Below are 18,030 nucleotides of genomic sequence, written 5' to 3'. Positions count from 1 at the left end.
ACTGTGCTAAAAATTTAAGAGCCCCTGATAATTGCAATCGACACCTACCTTGTGACGTAGCAGGCTAACAACATGTCCTCTAAACATTTGAATCACGTTCTGTCTTTGCTCTTTGGTTCCATAACGAAGAACTTTCAGAATGTAGAAGTGGGCATATTTAGACTTCACTATAAGCATAAGATTATTCTTCAGCTCGTCGAAAACTGCCTGCTTTATTGGTAGTGGGGCACTGGCAACTATGCACTCAACGACACGTACTGTATCATGAGCAAAAATAAGCTGAAAAACAAAAAGCAGATGAAAATATTTTTTTAATTGAAAAATAGTGTCCCTACAATGGGTGTGCTACATATTCTATTTTGATTTTATTACTATATTACTTCATTTAAAAAAGTTAATTTTTGAAAAAAATTCTATAAATTATATTTCTTTAAAAAAATTATTCATTAATACAGTTTCTAATAAATAAAGATTTTCTATTAAATTTTATATATTACTTAATTTTCTAAACAATACGAGCCACAGTTATCCGAGCCCCGGCTAATCGAGTTCCGGTTTAACCAATATATTCTACTTGTATAATTACATGTCATTATAAAGTAAAATGCTAATTATTCTAATACTTTGCTAATTATTAATTAATACAAACATACAGTACTGCATTTAAATAGAAATGCAATAGACTATGGTGATGAGGGTACCTTACATAAAAATAAAACTCTCTTCCTTGGTCTAAGGCACTGCGCAGTGCGAGATCGCTATCACTGGTGATCAATTTATATTGCTACAGTTCTTCATTTTTCAATTGTAATGCAAATATAGACGCTTATCGAACAGTTTTAATCGATTTTTCGTCATTTTACCACATCCTCCCTCCTTAATCTTTTATACAGTGCGTGTTATCCAATTTTTTTTTATCTATGTCGGTCCACATTACCACCGATAACCTGCGCACTACTGTATATTACTATATACTATATATATTTTATTTTCTACTATATTTCATCTTCTGGAAGAGGCTTTGGCAACCCTTTTCAATTCAGTCAGCCTCAAATATTTAAGAAGAAGTATTTAAGGATTTATGAAGCATTAAGATTTTGTGAAGCAATAAGGAGCTATGACCATTCAACATAGAGCCCCTTGAGAGGGATAGGAAGGGGGAGGGGGGTCAAGACTTATGACCCCGCTTAAAGACCTAAATTTAAACAAAAAATTATGGAATTTTTTCACATTAAAAAGACCATTTTATGGTAATAAACAGGTTTTTTCCAAGCCTTTCTTTCCCTTCCACGGAAAAATTAAGAGGGATACTCGACTCCCAAGTAGCATTAAAGTGAGGTGGACCTTCATAAAGATTCCGGACGAGTCCCAACTTTGGGACAAAATCTAAACTACGTACGGATACAGCGCCAGTAATTCATCACGTATGTAATTTTTTGAGTTGAGCTATATTCAACACGCACATACGTAATATTTACAACAAACTAATTAGAAAAAAGATTAAGTCACAATTTTTTCAAATTTAGAGAAGATGAAGCTTGGAAGCAACATTCCTCGTTTTTATATTTTCCAGGAATCTGGAAAAAAGTAGTGTAATATAATTCGTAAATAATACATAAGAACAAATTTGTGTTGATATATGCTTCTAAAACTACTTAGTTTTTAGTTTTTCATATGGAAGTAAAGAGTGAAGTTGAAACTAAAAACACCCAGAGTGACTGCTTCAAACCCTCCGTAGCAAATATCTACAACACTAACTCTACATCTACAACACTAACTCCACATCTACAACACTAAATCTACATCTACAACACTAACTTAAACAAAGTAACACACGATATTTCAGTACATTTGTAGGATTTCGAAAAATAAGCTCCTTACTAAAAACACAGAAATTAAATAATTTTTGTACAGTGGAAACATAGACCATTATAAAAGTTTTTTGCAGCAGAAAAATAAGGCACTTTCAGGTATACGTTAAAGATGCTTATTTTAAGACACTTAGAAGACTAAAGTACGTGTAGATGAGTATTGTATGAAGCCTAATTAGGATGACAAAGAAACTGCAAAACTTAGGATTCCGAGAGGAAGGGAAAGATTTTATAGAGGGATGTATTTTGTGCTTTTTCATGAGAAGAACAGTTGAGGATACGTGTTTATCTATTTAATTCTCCTGGATAGTCGTGTTGTGGTCGATGGTCGTAGCGTTGCCTTGTCGTTTCCCCTTTATTTTAAATTAAAAAAAAAGTCTCCAAAACGAAATAAAAAAGAACAAGAAAGTCCATGGAATTTCCCTATGTTTTCAAATAATATGGATTTCCTGCATTTAAATAAGACATTTTTAGGTATACGCTAAAGATGCTTATTTTAAGACGCTTAGAAGACAAAGTACGTGTAGATGAGTATTGTCTGAAGCCTACTTAGGAAGACAAATGATAAGGAAACAGCAAAAAGATTCCGAGATGAAGGGGGGGATTTTATAGAGAGATGGATTTTGTGTTTTTTCATGAGAAGAGCGGTTGACGATACGTGTTTATCTATTTAATTCTTCAATGTGATCGTATTGTGGTCGGTGGTCGGTGTCGTTTTCCCCTTTAATTTAAATTTTAAAAAAATTATTCAAATCAAACAAAAAAGAACAAAAAAGACCATGGAATTTTCTTGTATTTTCAAATAATATGGATTTCCTGCATTTAAATAAGGCGTTTTCAGGTATACGCTAAAGATGCTTATTTTAAGACACTTAGAAGACTGAAGTAAGTGTAGATGAGTATGGTCTGTTGCCAACTTACGAAGGCAAATAATAGGGAAACTACAAAACTTAAGATTCTGCGAGGAAGGGAGAGATTTTATATAGGCTTTAAACAGGTTTAGATGATGTGGGTATCTCAAAATTGTCTTTCACTGGCATTTTAGTTCTGTTTGTCATGTTTGACCAAAATTATTGTTTTATGACAGAAAATTGTTCTTTAATGAGGCACGATCTCTTTTGCGAAATATGAACCCCCCTCCTCGTGATACTTATGAATGACTGCTGGTTTGATAAGATCATCCCTTGGAAACAGGAGAGAACTGCATTGCTACCCATACTAAAATATGATTCCCCTCGATTTTCCCTGGATTTTGGATCACGATAATTCAAACAGCCACCTTAGAATTTACATTTCCTGGAATTCAGTCTTTTTTAAGTCAAAATGGATGTTCTGTAGTACAAAATGGCATAAAATGGCACTTTTCTTGCAGTGCAATCTGATTCGTTACTTCAAAGAGCCCCTAAAAATATTCTTCTATCCTCTAAAAACACACTGTTTTTACAGGGTATTTTATTTCAAACTCCCTCCTCATTTTTTTTTCAATGACCCCTTTTTTCATTGAGATTAAATACGTGAAAAAATGAAAAAAAAAAACACCCCTAAAGGGCTACGATCTTAACAAAAATTGCACCACTTATTCATCATATTTAAGAGCCCTATTTTTTCTAAGATCTTCGAATTTTCTAAAAGATCTCATTTAACCTGTGTATTCTTGCTTTAAAGCAGAACATTCAATTCAATTGTCCTTGTAAGAGAAGAGCTACATGTATACAGAGGACACTATCCCGGAGATTCATTGAAAATAACATTCTGGTTTATTAGACTTCTATGGGAACATCTATTGAAGGGTAAATATCCAAACATAAGGTGTTTACATAACGAACAGTCAATCAAGACTTAAGATGATAAGTGCCTTAAAAGACACTGCGAATGTTTTTGACACTGTACAAATTTTTGTATTCAGATAGGCTTATTTGTGTGTCTGATAGATTTTCTAATAAACACGAATGTTATTTTTCAATGAATCTCCGGGGTAGTGTCCTCTGCATACATGTAGCTCTTCTACATGTAGCTTCTTCTAATTATTTGGCGGTTTTGGACTGTTATTTTTCGACTTCAATTTAGTCAGGATACAGATTTTTTGGAGAATCTTTTTGCGCACAAATTACGCACACAATTTTCTTCTTCAAGTCATTAGAGTACTTTGAGTTTTTTGACATAGCTAATGAGTTTGTTTTTCCACAGCTAAAATGACACCATTTATTAATTTAATACTCTGTACACCACCTGTTTTGTACGGACACACAAATAAGCCACAAAACACCTTATTTTTAAACAGCACCGTAGCATCTTAAAACACCAAATAAGGACACACAAACACCTTACTTTTGGATATTTACCTTTCAATAAAGTAAGGTTTTGACCTGTGTGATTTCCGTAGAGACATTTATGATCGGATTATTTTATTTTCTTGCTATTGATATTTGTGCTAGTTATTATAAATCCCTTGGGATTTAGAGATTTAACATCACTGCGGCATCTGCTCAAAAAGAATAGCCAGCAAAACAGGTGGCGTACTGTGTATTAACTGTAATAAATGGTCTCATTTTCCCAACTCGGAGTCAATTCACTGCGATGGCAAGAAAATTCGAGACCATAGTGTAAAGCCCTAAATTCATCTCTATTCATTTCCGAAAATACTAGTGCCAAATGTCCGGTCACTTATGAACAAAATAGAAGAGGCCGAACTATGCTTGAAAAATGAACTTATTGATATTGATTGTATCTGTGAATCGTGGTCCGCGACTGAAGAGTATGTTGCATTTGATGGATATGATACCTATTTCAAACCAAGAATAAACAACAAAGAGAGATAAAACTCCACAAAAAAAACCTCAAACGAGACTGCGGCCAGTAGAGAGGAAAGACTAAAATAACACGGATATTTCGCCTGTATCCAAACTAGACGTCCTCAGCCTAGATGCCTAGTTTGGATACAGGCGAAATATCCGCATTATTTTAGTCTTTCCTCTCTACTGGCCACAGTCTCGTTTGAGATTTTTTTTTGTGGAGTTTTATCTCTCTTTGTTGTTTATTGTCATGTCTCGCCAGTTCGGCTTAAAACCTTTCAAACCAAGAATGACACCCGATGACATTACAGTAACGCATAATGATGGTGTTGGTATGATTTCTCGATCATCTATAAAAAATAGGGTTCTCAATTTCAACAATATATTAAATAAACATGGTTTTGAAGTATTATGGTTGCGGTGCAGGCCTAAGTAGCAACTTAAGGATGTGGTATATGTGTTGTTTACTATCCGCCCCGTAGCCCTTATCGTAAAGACCTTGTGAAACACTAAATGAATTTCACTGACAATGTACGATCCTTGTCCTAGCGCTGGTACTTGAATCAGGCGACTTTGTTGACTTTGATCCCAAATGGATAAGCAATTCACTGTCACTTACGCAGATTGCTAATGTACCAACAAGAGGTAACCGGATGTTAGATCTCATCTTTAGCTCCTGTCCGGAATATTACAATAGCCGAGTTACATTACCCCCCCCCCCCCCTTAGGTATGAGTGACCATCTGTGTGTCGCTTGGACACCTAATCATTTTATCCCGAATAAAAAAAAAAAAGAAAAAAAAAAGAAAAAAAAAGTGATGTACAAACCCTACACACCTGAGCTAGTAAATCTCTATAAGAAATCTCATTGCCTGAAGATGATAAAATGGCACGTTTATTTTGTAGGGAACTGTTTGAAAAATACCCTGAAATATTCCCACAAAAGAAGAACGTGAAATCTAATGAAAAACCTTGGATTACTCAAGATATTCAGCATCTGATAAAATTGAGGAACGGACTACGTTTAACTGGACTTGAGGAAGATTTCAAAAGATTAAGAAATACAATTGTGTACAAAATAAAATGTTCATGTAGCAGTTGTGGTTCAAAAATTATAAGCAAAATATATATTTTGATATATATATATACAAAATATATCTTATTGATATATTTACAAAATATATCGGATTGATATATTTTGAATCCATTCAGTATGTTTCAAATGAAAAAAAAAATGGTAAGGAAAATTCTTTAATGTAATACAGTAAATGAGTGCAGCTAAATCTCAGCTGTTCAGTAATAGCAAAGATTGTCGCCTTACTTTATTATATTAAAACTGTAGGAGTGTGGAAAAATAAGCTACCAAAAGCTCGCACAAGGAACATGAACCTTAAATGAAAAAATAGGCTTTTAAACTCTCCGCGCTTTTGTACACTCCTGCCTTTTATTTTTAACTATCCGAATTTTTCGAATTTCTCACTCTGAATTCATCATTTCTTGAACAACATTTTGGGAATTTCACTAACAATTTTCTCTGGGTCTGTGGGAACTTAGATTCTTTGTAAAATTCCTAACAATTTAAGATAGAATGATGGAAACAATCCCTTAGATATTTAATTTCAGAGTCTAAATAACAAATGGATTGTATGACTTAATGCCAATCAAGGTCTCACAGTCAGATCGTCATCTTGTAGCATATCCCTTCGGAGTTATCATACAGTTCTGAATATTATCGGTAAAAAAATGACCAAAGATGAATTTAGAGATAATGATGATAAACCACTGCTACCTAATGAGATTAATGAATTGTTTTCATCAGTTTGTAAAATTCATCCGCCACTAACAATATTACCACCTACTGACTCAGTTTAAATTATTCCTATCCTAGAGATTAGTTCAGGTGTTAAGAAGTTGAGGGCGCTTGATCCTCGTAAATCTAGTTACTTAAGTGAGATGCCGATTAAATTGATTATTGAGTGTGCTAATCTTTTATTTACTCTTTTAACAGCAATTTTTAACCAACGTTTTATTGATGGTATTTTTCTTAGTATTTTTAAACAGGCGTATGTTACCCCAATCCCCAAATGTAAGGCCTCTAATGATATTACTGATACGAGGCCGATTTCAAAATCACCGGCTCTTTCAAAAGTGTTTAAAAGTTTGATTTTTGACTGTTTATTTGAAGAAATAAAAGATAACATAAATTCCCAACAAGTTGGATTTAGACACGGACATGGTAATGTCCATTATTTGGTTGCATTGATGGATACCATCCTTAAACATGGGGCTTATGTTGATTCATTATTTGCTGATATAATAAAGACTTTTGATAGTTTTGACCATAATGAAGTAATGGAAGAAGCTATGGTTATTGGTGCCCGTCCATTTGTTGCACGTATGCTTGCAAGTTTCTTATTAATAGACCTCAGTGTGTCCAACTCCTTAATCATAAGCCATCTGTATTTTTAGATATTTTTTCGTTCCACCACAAGGGACTAAATTAGGCCCATTTTCTTTTCTAATTATTTTTAATCGTATTTTAGCAACAGTTCATGAGCGTTTTAAATTTGCTGATAATTTAACTGTCTTATCACTACGACTAAGCCCTCCGACTACCGAACAGTCTGACTTGACGAGAATTTTTAATGGCCTAAAAGCTGAAATAGGAAGGGTAAAACTGACGGTCAGTGAAACTAAGAGCTCTTATATGACGTTTTCCTCCCTCAAGTTCAACAGCCACTCTTCTCTTGTTTCCCTACCACCGACAAAGAAAACTATAAAAATGCTTGGAGTACTTCTGGACGAAGATTGAATATGGAACTCGCACGTTGACTATCTGACTAAAAGAGGCACCTAAATTTTACAATCGTTTTCCAACCTGAAGAGATTTGGTGTGCCAACTGTGATTTTGAAATCTGTGTACTGCATATTAGATCTTTTCTTGAGTATGTGTGTTTGTCCAGCTTGGCATCCGTGTTTGACGAAAGATCAATCAGATAGGATTGAGATGATACAAAAAAGGGCTGTAAAAATTATGCTTGGGCACAACTACCCAACATATAATGATACACTCAAACAACTTAACTTGAATTCACTTGATAGCCGTAGACATGAGTTGACATATCGATTTGGACTACATTGTTTGAATTCCCCAGCTCATCGTGGTATACTACCTGACCCTCAGAGACCTCCTACTGAAGGACCAGTCACTAAGACTGAGAAATAAAAAATAATTGTCCACAATTAATGACTTACCCAGCCTCTACTACCAAGAGATATTGCAAACCATTTATCCCATATTTTATTCGGTATTTCAATGATGTCACCTTAACAAATATTTAGTGTTTAATGCAGTTTATTTCAGGTAATTGTCTGTGAGTGTTTTTGAATGTACCAACCATTTGTATATGTAATATTTTGATGTATTTTGTATAAACAGCCACTATTTTAACTGTGAAAATTTATTCTTGCCTTAAATTAATTTTATATTTTTTTATTGACTCAATTTAATTTATTGACCTTGAAGCAGCACTTGCTGCCTTAATCTTTGTGTTGTTATTTATTTATTTTTTATTTTTGATCCATATTTTGGGCCTTTTTTTGTGTCATAACATGCTCATGTTTGCTCCAGCTATTGTATTGAGTAGGATGTATTCTATATCTTTATCGTGGCCTGGAATATAAGATCAACACTACCATAAATTACAAAGCGCAATGACGAGAAAATATAGCACAATGGTGAGAAAGAAAAGGACAATAACAAAAACATAGCACAACAGAAAAAAGCATAAGGACGAGAAAAAGAAATAGTTGAAATATTGCAAAAAAACAAAATGACATGCCTCATTAAAGTTTCCTCTCAACGTAGAATACAAATTTGAACACAGTGCGGCTTTTTTAGCCTCAGGTGTGTCATCTCTTCGTAGCTCTTCCCAAACTTCCTTTGCTTTAACGGATAGCTGATATCTAGATGGCTCTGAGCCTTCCTTGCGCTTCTCTTTCAACTTCTTTTGCGCTTTCTTGAATTCTTTCCAATCAACATCATCTGGTTTTTGACCATTGGGCAAACTCTTTTTCTTCTTTGTGCCATATTTAATCAATTTCTTCTTGCCTAACGTGTTTGCTGTAAACAATGAGACAGTTGGTAAGGAACGAGTGACTCTAACATCAGTTATACATGTGTTTATAATTGAGTCAGCTCTACAATTTTTTCAAGTCAGCTATACCGTGTGTAACAGCCATGCTATATTCAATGGATTTTTTCTTACCTAACTTGTTTACTGTACACAATGAAACAGTTGCAAAAAGCGACTTTAACATCAGTTACATAGGTCTAGGCACATTTTCCCTGCGAAGCCTTCAATCTTTATTTATTTTTTATTTTTTTTTGGTGTTGCCTTTGGTTTTTCAAGGCTACTACGGAGCCAACAAAATTTACCAGTTTTGTTTTGCATAAAATAAAGACGTTGCTAAAAAGCAAAATGGCACTTTGATATACGCTATAAACGAACATAACGTATAAAACGGGTAAGTTACATTCATTGTCGATGTCCTTGAAGATCATTTCGACTGCTTCCTTTCTAAAGCCGTTTTCTTTTCAACTCTCAACTCTGTTCACATAGGTTGCAACCCTGTTGCATACCTGTTCACATGAAAAGAAAAGGATGAGGGAGTTCAAAGTATCACCTCTTCTAATAAGGAAACATTTTGGAAATCCCGGTGAGATAGAGGATATATACACACACACACACACACATATATATATATATATATATATATATATATATATATATATATATATATATATATATATATGATAGCGGATACAAATTACCGCAAACAAACTTATCCAGTCTCAGGGAGTTCAATATTAGCTCATATGAATAACCAAAAAGAATGCAAAAAGTATGCAGTGTAATCCTTTCAAGAATTCTGAGAATTTACACGATTCCATTCCTTTAAAACACCGTATTCTCCTCATTTTGATTCATCATCCCATCACGACTATATTTCAACAATCTACATTCTTTTAAATCTCTTCTTTGCTGGTTACTGGTTTCTATGGAACAGGGCAGATACAGAAGATTGGGGCGAAACCCTCTTTGCTTAAGTCCAGTTTTCCCTTGAAATTTTGTCGGCCAAAAATGTCATCAAATTTGTGTAATGCTTCAAGAGCATCGTATTCATTTTTTTGGTCATCTATCAAATGACTTAACAATACCTTTATCAAGACTTTAGATCCTGAAGCAAAATATTTAAAGCCCAAACATATAGCTTCAATTTAAACAAAGGCCTGCCCTGAAGTCGTTATAGGCAAAAGCAAGAAACCTGGTTTCTTGTTTCCATGGTTCATTGTTTCCATGGGGAAGGGGAGGACATTGGCCCCCTTCCTCTAGATTTATTTGCCATCCGATGCAAAAAAAATCCTTTTTTTGTATTTTAAATAAAAACACCCCTTTCTGTATCCTCATAAGCCCTTCCTTCCGCTACAAAATTCCATTGTAAAATTATGCATGCACCTGGGATGACGGCAAATTCTGACAGGAAAATGTTACAGATTCTAGTCACTATTTCTTATTTAATCTCTATGTTATCAACTTTCAGAAAAAATTCAGAATCAGTAACCTGGAAATTATCAGCCATGTAGCAAGCTGAAACAAAGAGACATGAAAACACTGCCCCAATAAAACTACCTGCTTAAACGTCATGGACACCGTTTGCCCCTTAATAGCCCCCCAATTTCGGCCGTCCAAGATCGTTTCAAATCTCGCACCAGAATTTAGAAGGCTTATAACTTTGCTGTAAGGCCATATTTCGGCCAGCCAAGATCATTTCAAATCTTGTATCAGAATTTAGAAGGCTTATAACTTTGCCTTCAGGCCAGATTAAATGAAAATAATTCCTGACACAAATCGGCCGTCCAAGATCGTTTCAAATCTCACACCAGAATTTAGAAGGCTTATAACTTTGCTGTAAGGCCATATTTCGGCCAGCCAAGATCATTTCAAATCTTGCATCAGAATTTAGAAGGCTTATAACTTTGCCTTCAGGCCAGATTAAATGAAAATAATTCCTGACACAAATCGTTTACGCAGAGGCACGACACAACACGACGCGGCAAATTCACTAGTATATTTGGTTCACTAGTAAATTCGAATTTACTAGTAAGTAGTTCGATCTCAATAGTATATGTGTTTCCTTGTTCCTTGTTCAGAATTTCAAGGAAATCAGAATTTCCTTGTTCATAACAGGAAAATCCAATGAATACTACGGTGGGAAGAAACTCACATGATTCTTTTAGAGTAAGATATCGAACTTTGCTCTACACTCCCTAATATCAATCTTTTTTCAATCACATTCAACAACCTCCTTGCTTTTTATTGTTTTTTTTTTGTAAGACAGAAACTATCAACACTGCAACTTAACTGGGAATTGGCAACAACCTCCTTCCTTTTTATTGTTTTTTTTTTTTGTAAGACAGAAACTATCAACACTGCAACTTAACTGGGAATTGACAACAACCTCCTTCCTTTTTATTGTTTTTTTTTTTTGTAAGACAGAAACTATCAACACTGCAACTTAACTGGGAATTGGCAACAACCTCCTTCCTTTTTATTGTTTTTTTTTTTTGTAAGACAGAAACTATCAACACTGCAACTTAACAGGGAATTGGCAACAACCTCCTTCCTTTTTTTTTTTTTTTTTTGTAAGACAGAAACTATCAACACTGCAACTTAACTGGGAATTGGCAACAACCTCCTTCCTTTTTATTGTTTTTTTTTTTGTAAGACAGAAACTATCAACACTGCAACTTAACTGGGAATTGGCAACAACCTCCTTCCTTTTTATTGTTTTTTTTTTTGTAAGACAGAAACTATCAACACTGCAACTTAACTGGGAATTGGCAACAACCTCCTTCCTTTTTATTCTTTTTTTTTTGTAAGACAGAAACTATCAACACTGCAACTTAACTGGGAATTGGCAACAACCTCCTTCCTTTTTATTGTTTTTTTTTGTAAGACAGAAACTATCAACACTGCAACTTAACTGGGAATTGGCAACAACCTCCTTCCTTTTTATTGTTTTTTTTTTTTGTAAGACAGAAACTATCAACACTGCAACTTAACTGGGAATTGGCAACAACCTCCTTCCTTTTTATTCTTTTTTTTTGTAAGACAGAAACTATCAACACTGCAACTTAACTGGGAATTGGCAACAACCTCCTTCCTTTTTATTGTTTTTTTTGTAAGACAGAAACTATCAACACTGCAACTTAACTGGGAATTGACAACAACCTCCTTCCTTTTATTGTTTTTTTTTTGTAAAACAGAAACTATCAACACTGCAACTTAACTGGGAATTGGCAACAACCTCCTTCCTTTTTATTGTTTTTTTTTTTGTAAGACAGAAACTATCAACACTGCAACTTAACTGGGAATTGGCAACAACCTCCTTCCTTTTTATTGTTTTTTTTTTTTGTAAGACAGAAACTATCAACACTGCAACTTAACTGGGAATTGGCAACAACCTCCTTCCTTTTTATTCTTTTTTTTTGTAAGACAGAAACTATCAACACTGCAACTTAACTGGGAATTGGCAACAACCTCCTTCCTTTTTATTGTTTTTTTTTTGTAAGACAGAAACTATCAACACTGCAACTTAACTGGGAATTGGCAACAACCTCCTTCCTTTTTATTGTTTTTTTTTTTTGTAAGACAGAAACTATCAACACTGCAACTTAACTGGGAATTGGCAACAACCTCCTTCCTTTTTATTCTTTTTTTTTGTAAGACAGAAACTATCAACACTGCAACTTAACTGGGAATTGGCAACAACCTCCTTCCTTTTTATTGTTTTTTTTGTAAGACAGAAACTATCAACACTGCAACTTAACTGGGAATTGACAACAACCTCCTTCCTTTTATTGTTTTTTTTTTGTAAAACAGAAACTATCAACACTGCAACTTAACTGGGAATTGGCAACAACCTCCTTCCTTTTTATTGTTTTTTTTTTTGTAAGACAGAAACTATCAACACTGCAACTTAACTGGGAATTGGCAACAACCTCCTTCCTTTTTATTGTTTTTTTTTGTAAGACAGAAACTATCAACACTGCAACTTCATTGGGAATTGGTGAACGATACATCACAGAAAAGATACAAAACAGATAGTGTTCACAATCACATCGTTTGAACAGAACATGAACTCAAGCACGAGTTAGGGATATATATACATATATCTGCGAAGGGTCTTTTGTAATAATATTCAGATTGAAAAAAAGGAAAAAGTATTTGAGATATTAGTTGCTCTGATCTTGAAAGGTCATAATCCATATCTCCGGCGGAGATAACATAATAAGATGAAAGCAAGCGCTGCCGCACAGATCTAGCAGCCTTTGCTGCAACAATAGCTGCATTTTTTGTGCAGCCTTTTGCTGCATTTGTTTAAAAGCCGAGTTCCTGCATTAAGTCAATTAGCAACAATAGGTAAAATTATGACAGTTCATATAACTGACTCACCAATAAAGTGAACATACCACTCGATGCCTTTTTTATGTTCTTTACGAATATAATAATCGCTTCTATCACAAATTTAAGCCCTTTTTGAGCTCTTAAAAATGACGAATTTTCAAAAAATTTTGACAGTTCATATAACTGACTTAACAATAAAGTGAACATACCAATCGATGCCTTTTTTCATGTTCTTTATGAATATAATAATCGCTTCTACTGCAAGTTCAAATTTAAAGACTTTTTGAACTCTTAAAAATGACGAATTTTGAAAAAAATTATGAGAGTTCATATAACTGACTTACCAATAAAGTGAACATAACACTTATTGCCTTTTTTTATGTTCTTTACGAATACAATAATTGCTTCTACCGCAAATCCAAATTTAAACACCTTTTGAGCTTTTAAAATTGACGAATTTTCAATTAAAGTATGAGTTATCGCTCGTTTTCGACAAAATAATACTACATTTTCTCGGCGCCATCTTTTCTCGGTCGGTTTCAAAAAAATAATGCTACATTTTTTCAGTGCTAAAAGTATTTATAATAAGGTTAGTTTAGGTTAGGTTAAAAAGGGCTTAGATTTGAAGTCGCGGTAGAAGCGATTATCATATTCGTAAAGAACATAAAAAAGGGCGTTGAGATGTATGTTCACTTTATTGGTAAGTCAGTTATATGAACTGTCATAAATTTACCGCAACAATATGTTAGTAGATTTGAAAACCTTATCTCAAGAAAACACCCACTCTCGACAAGCATGGATACCAAAAGGTAAGAGCTAACTAGCAGTGGATGCACATCATCTCTGTCCTCAGTGTTTAGCAGGCAGCGCTAAAAGTGGGCGTTTACATTCAACAAAGAAAGGATTGGTGTTATTTAATGAGATTTTATGTCATTAAAATGTGGACACAAATTTACAGGCGCTGAAGCATTTTAGACTCTATCATTAACAGTCTCTCGAGGTTTACACGAAGTAGAATACTTTTGCGAGTGCGATCAAAGAAAAAAAAATCATTACAGTAGTATTGGATGCACAATATTTTTCAAAACAGTGTGAGAAATATCATTTATTGATTAGGTCAATATTGAAGTCAATCTATGCCATTCACAGGACCCTGCTTTTTGTCAAACAAAATAAAATCTCTTTCGGTATAATTTTTCGGTAAAAAAAAGTTTCGGCAAAATAAAATCTGTTTCGGTAAGATATAGCATTGTTGAATAGGTCAATACTGAACTCAGTCTGTGCCATTCACAGAACCCTGGCTTTTGTCAAACAAATAAAACTTGTTTTGGTAAACTTTTTCGGTCAAAAAATTTTGGAAAATAAAATCTGTTTCGGTAAGACATACCATTTTTTGGATAGGTCAATACTGAAATCAATCTACGCCATTCAAATGACCCTGCATTTCGTCAAACAAAATAAAATCTGTTTCGGGAAAGTTTTTCGGAAAAAAAAAAGCTTCGGTAAAATAAGATCCGTTTCGGTAAGACATACCATTTTTTGGGTCAATATTGAAGTCAATCTATACCATTCACAGGACCCTCCCTTTTGTCAAAAAAAAAAAAAATAACTGTTTCGGCAAAGTTCTTTGGAAAAAAAATTCCTTAAAATAGAATCTGTTTCGGTAAGACATACCATTTTCTGGATAGGTCCATATTGAAGTCAATATATATCATTCACAGGACCCTGCTTTTCGTCCAACACAATAAAATCTGTTTCGGTAAAATTAAAAGTCTCCTCCTCAGAAAACTTAATAAACAAAAGAAAATATCTTGCCCTACGCAACCAGTCAAAATTCTCTAATTAAAACAAAACAACAATAAAACCTAAGAGGAGAAATTTGAGGTAAACCTTACCATTCTTGGGAATTTTCGATTCATTTGGAATCCCTGCACTCTTTTTAACTTTCGGTAACCTTTTCTGCAATTTACTGTCTTTTCCTTTCTTCGTGGTTATGGACCCTAAAGAGAAATAAAGCCTCAATCGTATATATGACACCATATTTGACACCATAGAAAACAACTAAAAACAATTGGTTAACTTTATGGACAAAAAACATATTGTTGATGAATGGGCATTTCTACATAATCCTGAAAAGATCGAGTCAAGATCTTTTTAGGCAGTAGGTGTTTAATTATGTTGAAAACCATTGAGTTTCAGGTTTTCCTATTTGAATGAGGCCCAGGAAGTCATGACCCTGGCTTTGAAAAACACTAGCTTAAGTACTTTTTAAATAGGAAATTTTTTCAGAAAACAATCCTCCCTTACACCCTGAGATGGAAGCGGAATAGTACCACTGTAATATTTTACATTTGAAAATAAAAAAGGATTTTTTTTCAATCTTCTTTTTATAAAGTGCTAAAATATTGGTTTACATAATTTCGGCTTTATAAAATTTGATTTTTATAAAATTTGTAAAATTATTGATTTTATAATATTTGTTAAGCATCCAATAATACTTTTTATTCGTTTGATTAGTTTTTGTCTCACCCAATTCTATGGTTCATATTGAACCATAATTGTCAGCAATAAGACCATACAGATTCTCCCGATACTTTGATCACAAATTAAGATAAGGTAGTTAAACTTTCTTAATTTTCTAGTTGTGCTATCGTGTTGACATTTGACCAACAAATTTAGACAAATTGATCTAGACTCGTTAGAAGTTTTGCAAATCCATCTTCCAGGAGATAAAGAGTTTACTGAATACGGTAGAGAGAGCGAGGTACATTAGCAGGGAGAGGACCTTGATAAATAAGAACATTTTCAAATTTTGTTTTTTAATTTTCTAGTTATGCTATTGTGTTGACATTTGACCAGCAAATTCAGAAGAATTGATCTAGGTGGGGAGGGTGTTAATAATAAAATGATAGTTGCACCATTTAAGACTAAAAAGTGTAAATTATCAGTGAAAATGGTTTGTTTCATGGCCTTTCAGCCAGAAAGGACAATAAGGGTTGGAGGGCAAGCCATCCTGTGCATTCGAACACACTTCCTGTTTACCTTCCACCGATTTCTCCTGGCACCCGTTTAGAGCTGGTTCGACTCTGCCTGAGCTTGTAAAATCATGCCTCCAAGTTCCTATGCAAGCCAAATAAACAGCAACACCAGGATCTGCTACATGAGGATCTGTCAAGTTTTCTATTTCAAGTTTTCAAGTTTTCTATTTCAAAGTTTCATCTATTTCATGCTCTTATCCAATGTTTTGCTCCAATTGATTGTTTCCATTTTATTTTGTCTCTTTTTTTCCATTTCTTTACTTTTTCTTCCTGGTTAAGTGAGTTAAAAATAAGTTATTATTACCATAATATGTAATAAAAGATTAAGAGATCTATGTTCTAATGCACAAAAATGAAAAAGTAGGCTATAAATGAGACAACATACGAAGAAAAACGTAAAAAAACGCCACAGTAGAAACAGTTAAAACTTAGTAGAGCTACTTCTAAGCCTCCCATTAAAACGAGTCGCGGTTGCAGAAGTGGTAAACGCGTCTCTGAGAGGAGGAATCCCCTAGTGGAACCGAGTAACTTATCCGCTCTAAGTGACACCCGCGCCAATGTAGGCAGACCGACTGAATCGAGTCTCACAGACTTACCCGTAATAGAACGCTTCGACAGTTTGCCCGTTAACGACTATGCCAATGAGCCGCCTCCCATCCTAAGACCTGTTACTTTCAACGCTCGTCGTGGCCTTCCTAACTTCCTCGTTTGCAACACGAGATCGCTGTGCAACAAAACAGAAGATTTTGAAGCTGTTATTCGCCACTGTTATTTTTCTACTTTTTTTGTGACACAAGTACTGAGTGTCAGTAAGGGTTTGACGTGCAACAAAAGAAAGAATGAAGAAAACAAAATGATAAATCGTATCCTTGCAGTTTCTAAACGACTAATTTCTAAACAACTCCTAGTTTTTAATTTAAACTAGTTTCTAATTTTTAATTTCTATAGTTTTTATGGCACTTGGTATTAACCAAGCGGTTAATTCGGAAAAAATAGAAAAAATGAAGTATTTTTAACTTATGAGTGGGTGATGGCATCTTAATGAAATTTGATGTTTGGAATGATATTGTGTCTCAGAGCTCTTATTTTAAATCCCGACCGGATCTGATGACATTGGGGGGGGGAGTTGGAGGGGGGAAACCTAAAATCTTGGAAAACACTTAGAGTGGAGGGATCGGGATGAAACTTGATGGGAAAAATAAGCACAAGTCCCAGATACTTGATTGACATAGTCGGAACAGATCCGCTCTCTTTTGAATAGTTGTGGGGGGGGGGGGGTAATTCTGAAAAATTAGAAAAAAATGAGTTATTTTTAACTTACGAACGGGTGATCGGATCTCAATGAAATTTGATGTTTAGAAGGACATCGTGTCTTAGAGCTCTTATTTTAAATCCCGACCAAATCTGGTGACATTGGGGGGGGAGTTGGGAGGGGGGAACCTAAAACTTGGAAAACACTTAGAGTGGAGGGATCGAGATGAAACTTGGTGGGAAAAATAAACACAAGTCCTAGATACATGATTGACATAAACGGAACGGATCTGCTCTCTTTGGGGTAGTTGGGGGAGGGGGGATTATTTCTGAAAAATTAGAAAAAATGAGGTATTTTTAACTCACGAACGGGTGATCGGATCTCAATGAAATTTGATATTTAGAAGGATATCGTGTCTCAGAGCTCTTATTTTAAACCCGACCGGATCTGGTGACATTGGGGGAAGTTTGGGGTGGGGGAACCTAAAATCATGGAAAACGCTAAGATTGGAGGGATCGGGATGAAACTTGGTGAGAAAAATAAGCAGAAGTCTTACATACGTGATTTACATAATTGGAACGAATCCACTCTATTGGGGGGGGGGTGT

The 18,030-nt window shown here is 34.5% G+C and overlaps 1 protein-coding gene across 1 annotated transcript in view; it reads right to left on the bottom strand.

The window, feature by feature from the left end:
* Positions 1 to 18,030, bottom strand: part of LOC136035602 (pumilio homolog 3-like) — an 88,577-nt gene that overhangs the window by 53,147 nt on the left and 17,400 nt on the right. Inside the window, exons 3-5 of the mRNA XM_065717481.1 lie at positions 15,029 to 15,133; positions 8,505 to 8,785; positions 49 to 279 (exon numbers count right to left, since the gene is read on the bottom strand). Coding sequence (XP_065573553.1) covers positions 49 to 279; positions 8,505 to 8,785; positions 15,029 to 15,133 — 617 coding nt within the window. The remainder of the gene's footprint in view (positions 1 to 48; positions 280 to 8,504; positions 8,786 to 15,028; positions 15,134 to 18,030) is intronic.

The sequence above is a fragment of the Artemia franciscana genome, chromosome 14, assembly GCF_032884065.1.
Source record: "Artemia franciscana chromosome 14, ASM3288406v1, whole genome shotgun sequence".
Classification (NCBI taxonomy): domain Eukaryota; kingdom Metazoa; phylum Arthropoda; class Branchiopoda; order Anostraca; family Artemiidae; genus Artemia; species Artemia franciscana.
This window is presented reverse-complemented; position numbering and strand designations above follow the sequence as displayed.